This window comes from Nothoprocta perdicaria, unplaced genomic scaffold (assembly GCF_003342845.1).
Source record: "Nothoprocta perdicaria isolate Ctin4 unplaced genomic scaffold, notPer1 scaffold_117, whole genome shotgun sequence".
Lineage (NCBI taxonomy): Eukaryota > Metazoa > Chordata > Aves > Tinamiformes > Tinamidae > Nothoprocta > Nothoprocta perdicaria.
In genome coordinates, this window is record NW_020454283.1 from 2112492 (window position 1) to 2121471 (window position 8980).

The 8980-nt window shown below is 43.4% G+C and overlaps 1 protein-coding gene across 1 annotated transcript; it reads left to right on the forward strand.

The window, feature by feature from the left end:
* Positions 1–2: 2 nt before the first annotated feature.
* PINK1 (PTEN induced putative kinase 1) lies at positions 3–8340 on the forward strand (the record flags this gene model as incomplete). Its single annotated transcript, XM_026053581.1, has 8 exons — positions 3–59; positions 2080–2391; positions 2523–2626; positions 4113–4295; positions 4874–5037; positions 6143–6270; positions 6848–7084; positions 7470–8340. Coding segments are annotated over 8 exons (1446 nt in total), but the record flags the coding sequence as incomplete, so codon positions are not given.
* Between the last annotated feature and the right edge of the window lie 640 nt (positions 8341–8980).

The following is an 8980-nucleotide window of genomic DNA, read 5'->3' on the forward strand; positions in this document are numbered from 1 at the left end:
TGCTGGAGCCGCGCCTGGAGGAGCAGCGACGGGCCGAGGCCGCGTGCCGCCGCATCCAGGTGCGGCCGCCCCCGGCGCCGGAAAGGGGCCCGGGTGGCCCTGCCCTGGGTTGGGCTGGGGAGCGGGTTCCTCCTCGGTTGCATCTCAAAAAGTTTTTTGAGGGGTTTCCCCGTCATGGGATGGGCCCCCAAAGAGTCCATGGCTTGGGCCACACCTCGAAGAGGGTCTGTGTGGGAGGCATCTTCTGTCCTGGTACAGCCCAAAGGGGCCTCAGAGGAGGGGTCCATGCCCTGCTCTGCCCCCTCTAGAGCATCTTGGAGGGCCCCCAGCCCTGGGCTGCACCTTGTAGAGGACCCTGCAGGGTTGTTCCTGGCCCTGGAGTGGAGTCCCTGGCTCTGAGTACAGTCCTTGGGCGTGCGCCGTTCTGTGYGAGCCCTCACACACCTCTCAGGCATCTCCTTTGAGGAGGGCTTCTCCATTGCCAGGGAGCCCTGAAAGGGAGCAAGCAATGGGCAATGTCCTCACTGTGGGCAAAACCACCCAAAGGGGACAAAGATGCTGCCGCTCCACGGGCAAGACCTCGTCAGGCACCTGCCACCCCGACAGGGATCCCTCACAGCCCCTGAGCATGTTCCTTGGATGTGTCGCCATTGGGATGGAGTGACACCACTTGCTTTAGTGCTTTTGCCCCCCCAGTCTCTTTAATKCCTTTGGTTTGTTTTCCCCTGTCTCATTCCTCCCCCAATGCCTTCACACCTCACTGAGTCACTCTCCTTCTAACAAACCAACTGTCATGTTCAGCTGCTGCAGGAGCTTGGGGCCTTGCTTTTCCATCTGTTGATGCTCTTAATTGGATCTTTTAAATGTTATTTTGCAGAATTATTTATAGAGGAGGGGAGAAGTGTTTATTTTTGTACATTAGTGTTAGAGGAGAAAAGTGTTTATTTTTATATTTGTACACTGTTTATTTTTTAGATCGGCAAATGATTCCCTCTTCCCAGCCCTCTTCTTTCCAGTATCCTGGGATAGGGCACTTTTGGTAAAGACAGCCCGTAGGGGATAATTTGCTTCTGACCTAGGATATATTGCCAGCAAAATATTTTGGGTGTAGTTACAGGGATTTGAGCCTTAACATTTAAGACTTTGTTGTTAGTTTTCAGCAAGGAGAAACCTCCTAAGGCAGCTCTAACCTGTGTTTGCAGAAGTCAGAAGCAAATGGGTGTTTAAATCCATCCTGCTCCCTCTTTGTAAGGGATAAATTGGGAGCTCTGCTCCGTGGGCTTAGCAAGCATGGAGGTTTCACAGCTATCACCTTGCTGCAGAATCAGTTTCCACCAGAAAAAAAAGTGTCGTTAGCTATTTTAACTTAGTCAAGCATAGCATTAGCCCCTCTCAGAAAATGTCACTGCATCTCTACAAGGGTTTTGTCAGCAAGTGAACCCTCAATGGACTCTATGCCCATCAGCCTTTTCTGGTGTAGAGCAGCTTGTAATCTATGTGTTGTACGTCATGTCATTGCCAGGCTTAATGTTCCTGCAGAATCTCAGGCTACTCGGATTAAGGGTCTTATTAAATGCTCTCTTTGTGCTGTAATGCTGAGGATCCCTTTCTGCAATGGCTTTAATGTGACTGAAGTGCAGGCTGTTGCTGCAAGAAGCAGCTCTGTCCCTGGCTGCACATTACCATCTTCAGTCCTGCTTCCGTGGCTGCAAAGATCAGTTTTCAGCTAAATAATTTCCTTGCCTGACTAACGGTGCAGCCACATGGGTGCTAATACTGGTTCCTAAAAGAGGTAGGGATGTCTAGGCAGGAAGATAACGACYAGGAAGATAACGACCAGAAATTTGTCACCATGCTGGATTGAACCACATGCTCATTTGGAATCTCCATGTTGGAGACCAGTTCACTGTAGATAACATAGCTGGGTGCAGTATRAGGACTTCATTTTTCTCCAGACAGCTGTTGGACAGGTGTAGTGTGTGATTCCGTAATGCTGCATAATGCTGAAAAAAAAAAGGTTCCCTTCATCTTAAAGTATTGAATGCTCTATTTTTTCTTGCCTTTTTTGCTTCCATTCAGACAGTTTTTGTCAGAAAGAACAAGCCACTGAGAGATCCGCTGAGCTCTTTCCACTGGCAGGGCTTCAAGCTAGAAGACTACCTTATTGGTCAACCCCTCGGGAAGGGCTGCAGTGCCGCCGTGTATGAAGCAGCTCTTCCTTTGCCCTCTGATGGCCAARAGAGCATGAAGGGAAACCGTCCCGCAGGGAAAGGGCCAACTGCACAGCAGGATCACAGCTCAGCTTTCTACAGTGCAGAAGAGGAGCCTGAGCCCAAACACAAACAAAAAGTGGCTTTTCCACTAGCCATCAAGATGATGTGGAATATYTCGGTAAGGAGATGGTTCTTCTCTGCTTGTCTAACGCTTGGAAAGGCTGGGTGAAATACTTAACACTTAAGCAGTGAAAGAAATTTCAGAGTTCAGGGCTTTCAAATCCGTGTCGYGTGTGACTGTTGTTGCAGGCTGGTTCTTCAAGCTCGGCCATCCTCCATGCCATGAGGGCGGAGCTCGTTCCAGCCACAGCGGTTGCCTTGGCTGGAGAGTACGGAGCTGTCTCTTGCCGCAGGTATCATAACAGTGAGAGTGCAGCGATGCCCAGGGAATTTCTCCAGCAACTCATTTTGCGGCATATTTTTACTGTAAAGATTTCTGTAATAATTCTTGGAAAAAAAATTGGGATTATTAATAGGTAGATGCAGGAGCTTCTATATCAGCAGGTGAAAATGCTATTTTTGTTAAAAGATGTGAGGAGCCACTTCTGACATACTTTAAATATATAATATGCCTTTTAATTACTAAAATATATGTATATATGTATGCTTATAATCTGTAATAATTAGAATATAACAAAAAGTTATGAAATTTGGCCTAACATTTTGCTTTACAAGGGCTGCAGAGACAGAGATGGAAGTTCTGTTCTAGTGCAGGTCACTGCGTGCATGAAACTAACAAAAAGTGATGAGGAAGAAAATGGGAAATGCTTTAGTTTTCACACTTGCCCAAGTGAGAAGTAAGCAAAGAGCAATTTTGTGAAAAATGGCATTGAAACTGAAATTATCTGCAATTTTGAAGTTACCTTTTTTTTTCTAAAATGCCAAAATGCCTTTTTTTAATTATTTGAAACAATAGAGTCCACAGTGCAGATTGTCTGATTTGTCTGATTTCAATTTCAAATACCTCTCAGCTGCTAATACAAATGAATAATAAACACTTTGATATGTTGCTACCCTGAGAATGCAACAAACAGATATTTGGCAGTCAAGAGATAACAGTGGTTTTGCAGATATGTGTAGCTAATTTGCCTTCATTTTTTTGTCAACACTTCCTGCTTATGCCATCTACCAGAAGGTTTAAATTGATAAGCATAGTGTGAATTTGACCTTTGTTTTATGTCCAAGAGGGCAATTGGTTTGTTTTTCTTTAATGTTGCAGTTCTTTTCTGTGACCAGCTGTGCTTGTAATAGGTATGGTGGTGCATAAAGGCTAGTAGTGTTTGTGTAAAATTATAGCTGCTTTTTGAGCATAATCATTCCCAGCAAAGTTCAGTTTGTGACTCAGGTAAAGCACAAGTACTTCCTGCTCAGACATTGTATTCTGGAAAATCCAGTTACGCTGCAACCCTAGAAAGTGCTGTTAAAGTCATGGTGCGAGTACCATCTGCTGGTATAATAGCAGACAGCACTGTGGCGATGGCAACAGCTCCCTTTTTTCTGCAGGAAGATTCGCGAGACATTTTTAATTCTGAACAAGATGCTGGACTGGGTGATAGTTAGGAAATTGGGAATGACCACATTGCTATCAGCGTTTCTTATAATCTGACCGTTAGCAGGGTTGGGGGTGTTTGAATTTCATTGTAACGGCTCATCTTTTAAACTGCTGTGTGTAGTAAGGCTTTCACCTCAGAATAAATGCACTTGAAAGTGACCTTGGGACCTTGTAGTGGGAGGACATGTATTAATGAGCAGTGAATTCAGAAATAAGGGATGTGCCTGTGATGAGTCGAAACTGAATGGTAGATTGATGGAATGTGTGCTATCAATGTTTTGTCACAGAAATCCCATCTTTGGGAGGAAGAAGTTGCAGCCTCATCCAAATATAATCCAGGTGATCCGAGCCTTCACATCCTCTGTCCCTTTGCTGCCTGGAGCCCTCACAGACTATCCTGATGTTCTGCCCTTAAGCTTAAATCCCAGAGGGATTGGTCACAATCGCACGCTCTTTCTGGTGATGAAAAAGTAGGTGGAGAGAAGCTTGTTACCTTAATTCAGACTTTTTGTGAGACTGACTGACCCGTGGGGCTGTGTATTCTGTTCTATCTGCTCTATCTGGGTCCTTGTAAAGAACTGAACTTGTCTGCAGTTCTGTGAACTTTGTCCCTGTCACCTTTTTTTTTTTTTTTTTTTTAAATATGTGACTAGAGAGAATAGAATCAGCAATGAGGGCTCAGTATCTCTGGCTTTCTCCATTTGTTTTTGGTTTTGAAAGAAAGGGGTGGTGGAATCGATGCACAACCCCCTTCTCTTCCCACCCTTTTTTTCCCCACCTGCATCTGCAGGAGTTTTATTTGCGGAATATATTCTTTCCCCTGCTTCAGATCTTCTCATTTTGCTTATATGGTCTGTATTAGTAATCTCTCCCCTCTTCCACACAAAATGCAAAACCTGTACATAAAAACCTGTAAGAATTATCTCAAAGTTCAGAAAGAATTTGGTACATATAAATGTACTGCATGCCCAGCTAGACACCGTTAAGTTTAATCTGTAAGCAATAACCTTTGGGTTGCTAATCTGGATATTTTCCTTGTTCTGACTAGTTACCCGTGCACTCTGCGCCAGTACCTGTGGGAGAACCTTCCGGATGCTCGTCTCGCCACAATGATGATTCTACAGCTGCTGGAAGGGGTAGACCATCTTGTTCGACATGGAATAGCCCACAGAGACTTGAAGTCTGACAACATCCTTGTTGAATTTGATTCTGGTAGGTAGATTGCTAAGTGTTTATAGCAAAGAGTAGGGAGTTGATAAGTTAAGCTTGGAAATCATGCGGTCAGGTAGATATTTGGGGAACTCTTATCCAGGTAGACATTTTGAAAAACAAGCATCAAACCCTTTCAGGAATCTCCGATTGGATTTTCAGCTTTTTTTGTCTTTGTGGCACTTTGAAAATCATTTATCTTGTCTATGCTTCAGATTTGACATCATTAAAATAGACTTGAAAGGACTGTTGAATCCAGGCTTTTGGCTTTGTCCTCTCTCACTGGCCCAATAACAGTTCTTCAAATCCCACCTCCCAGTCAGGTTAATAGTGCTGCACCTTCAGATCATTAAATATCAGTTGATGGGAGACAGAACCGACAGAACATTAAAATCAGAAGCATTTTCATCTTCTTGTTCTCCTGTCAGCCCCTTTTACTGAGATTTTAAGTACCTGAGCTCTTTTTTTTTGGCATGACTGAGATTCATATGGACAGGAAACAATAGCAAGCTGCCAGATCTGTGTAATTAAAGGTCTTGGTACAGCAGACCTGGAATATTTTCAGAGATTCTTTTCTTGAAGGAAAAACTTCTCTGAGGCTATGTTGAATGCAGTTAAGAATGACTTAAACTTTTTTTTTGCAGTATTGTTCTGGAAAAGAATGATTCTGTTTTGCAATGTTTGACTTGTCTTCAGCACAAGAGCTATTAACTAGTGCAAATATTTTTCAGCTTGCCTTTTTTATAGATAAAACCAAAAAATGTAAAAGATTCCCCCATTCCCCTTCTTCCGTACCTTATGAATCTTCATTTCTCTGGTAATAGCAGAATTTTGTCAGACTCATGCTCCATGGGGAGAAATAATGTTTTCTAAAGAGGTACTAGAAGAACAGCTGTTCTGTTTGTTGTTGTTGTGGTTGTTAAGAAAAGTGATTTTTCACCTAGGAGTTTGGAGGGGAAGCAGGAAAACAGTCTGTGGTTATGCTGATTCCCAAGGAGATTGAAATTGTTCCTGAAGACCATCCTTGATGTTGATGTGACACAGTATCTGGTATGACCAGATATTCCTGACCTGATTGCTAACTCTGCTAACCCTGTGTCATTTGCAGACGGCCATCCTTGGCTGGTGATTACCGACTTTGGTTGCTGTTTGGTAGATGAGAATAATGATTTGAGACTGCCTTTCACCAGCAATTCAATGACCAGAGGTGGCAACGGCTGTCTCATGGCACCGGAGGTAAATCCACCTATAGTAACGACTCATTACTCTATATACCTGCTGGAAGCTTCTGCGATTGCATCAATCATTGTCTAACCATTCTTGTTTTTTGATATATTTGTTCATGCCTGTAATTGGTTATTGTTTAACTATTCCCAGTCTACAGTTCATCACAGAGGGTCAATGCCCATAAAGCAGGGCAGGAGGTGCATGTTCTGATTTGAGTTACAGTGTCTCTGCGTTAATAAATACACAAAACCAAAAGTCTTTGGAACTCTGCTGAGTAAACACTAAAAATGAAACATTATCTGTTGAAAGGCAGAGTTGAGCTTACGAGGAAAAAGTTTGTTCCTTATTCTATTCTCAGGCGGTGTTTTCCGTAGATGTTAAGGGAGTTTGTGCAGGAGTCCTTGTGCTGCAACACTGCTTGTTTTTTAAACGATAGACGACACCAGTAAGAAATATTTACACCTGAGATTTAGATGAAATAGATTCAGTTTCTGCTGAGTTGACCCATACTAAATTATTTTAATAAAAGTGCCGACCTAGACCTGTTCCTTCCAACATCCCAATCTCTGTGGACTTTTTGTTGCAGGTGATCACAGCATCATCTGGGCCCGGCATGGTGATTGACTACAGCAAAGCTGACGTGTGGGCTGTTGGAACAATTGCCTATGAAATCCTTGGCCTAATTAATCCTTTCTACGGCTATGAAGATTCAACTCTGGAAAGCAGAAGTTACCATGAGGACCAGCTGCCAAAACTGCCTGATCACGTGCCCCGTGAGGTGCAGCAAGTGATAAAAATGTTACTTCAGAGGGATCCCAGCAAGGTGAGAGGCTCTGTCTTTTAGAGCATTGGTTGTAGATTGCATTGCCCTGCAGGGCTCCAGGTGCACTATTGACAAGCCACTATGCACTCTAGGTAACAAGTGAAGTCAAACATAGATCTTTGAGGTAGTGTCACATGTCCCGTGGTTGCTGGATACTTTGCAGATTTCAGTAGTCAAAAGGAGTCAGTGAGCAGATGCTGAATTGGCAGCTAAATGCAGTAGCCTGATCATAACTGTCAGAGTTTTTCTGTTCACAGCAACTGTACGGTGCCCCAGAGGAGGCCCAGGTGCCTCTTGGCAGTATGTATCCTACATGCTGGTAACTTAGAGTGCAGGGAGATCAACTAATTTTCCCTTCATCTTTTTTTTTTTTTTTTTTTTTTAGAGAATATCTGCTCGAGTTGCTGCTAACGTGCTTCACTTAAGCCTCTGGGGTGAAAGCGTTCTATTCTCTGAGACCCTGACACTGGACCAGATGATTGCCTGGCTTCTCTGCCAGTCTGCGGCCACTTTGCTCATGGATGGACTGGTGGATAAAAGCAGAGTAGAAACAAAAATGAAGATGTGCTTCCTGGCAAACCTTGAATATGAGGATCTCTGGGCCGCAGTGTTCTTGTTGCTTTGCTGGAGAAACCAGTCTGGGTGAAGGGGGCAATTTGAGCCATGACCATGCAGTAGATAAATGTAGCTTCCTCAATACACATAGGAATATCTCTTTTCTGTTTGCTTGGAATCCTTAAATACTTTAGAGGGAAAAAAAACCTGCAGGCTTGTGTGTGTGTTGTGTAAGAGGTCTAGTTGACCTATAGCACATGTTATTCCACACTTTTTTTTTTCTCTTCCTGTTAGAAGAAGTGTGGCTAAGAAATGTTAGAAGAAAGACTGTAGCTTTGGTGAGGGCTTGCAGGACTTGCAGGTGTCTCAGAGTAGGTGGTTGGCTTTGTTCACAGGTGAGAATCCAGAGTTAACCTCTGTGTGGTGTATTGAATGAAGCAATTTTCTTTTGGAAGAGCATGTGTGTAGGAAGAGGAATTGCTTTAGCTGCTCTTTATACAGAAGCATCACAAACAAGACGCAGAGAAAGCTGAGCTGTCAAAAGTAGGGCAGTCCCTTTCCATAGGGACATCCTTATGAACCCTCCTCTTGTGAAGATTGTGTTCCTCTGCAACCACAAAATATCTTGCACTAATACGGCAGTCCAAAGGCCACTTTGGTGCAAGGCTGAGGCGTAAGGTCAAGAGATAGCTGGGAGACCAGTTTAAAAAAATAACCATCATATTAACGAAAATACTATATTTCCATAATTGCTGGTGTTCAGAAGAACTTGGGGAGAAAGCTGGTTTTACTTGTTGCACAATAAATTGGAGATCATGTGCTGCTACTGAGTGGATTTTCTACCTCTTGTTCATCTCAGTTCATCGTATTCAGATTTTAAGCCTGAATGTTGAAGTTCAAGTGATACAAAACTACCCACCAAGGAATGGTCCCAATTTACTTTCCCATTGCCACACCTGAGATGTGCTGCAGCTGGATGTTGTAGTAGCAGACAAGAAGCAGCTGAAAGCTGCAGAGTTGAAAGTTGGGCCGCCTCAGGAGCACGCAGCCTTTTGAAGAGGTGTATTTAATGCAAAAACAACTTGGGTCCAATAGGTTTTCCAACATGAGACTCAGGGTCTCGAGAGGACTGTTGTTAACACAAACCAAGCTTTGGATTTCACTGTTCAGCGTGCATCTGCCTTAACTCCACACCCTGGAAACATCTTTACCCATCGCAAGTATTTCATCTAGTGAGACTTGAAAATAGTCTGAAATACCCATCCCCCTGCAGCACCCTGTGTTTTAAAATTCTTGTTAGTATTTCTCATTGATCATCTTTTTTTTTTTTTTTTTTTTTTT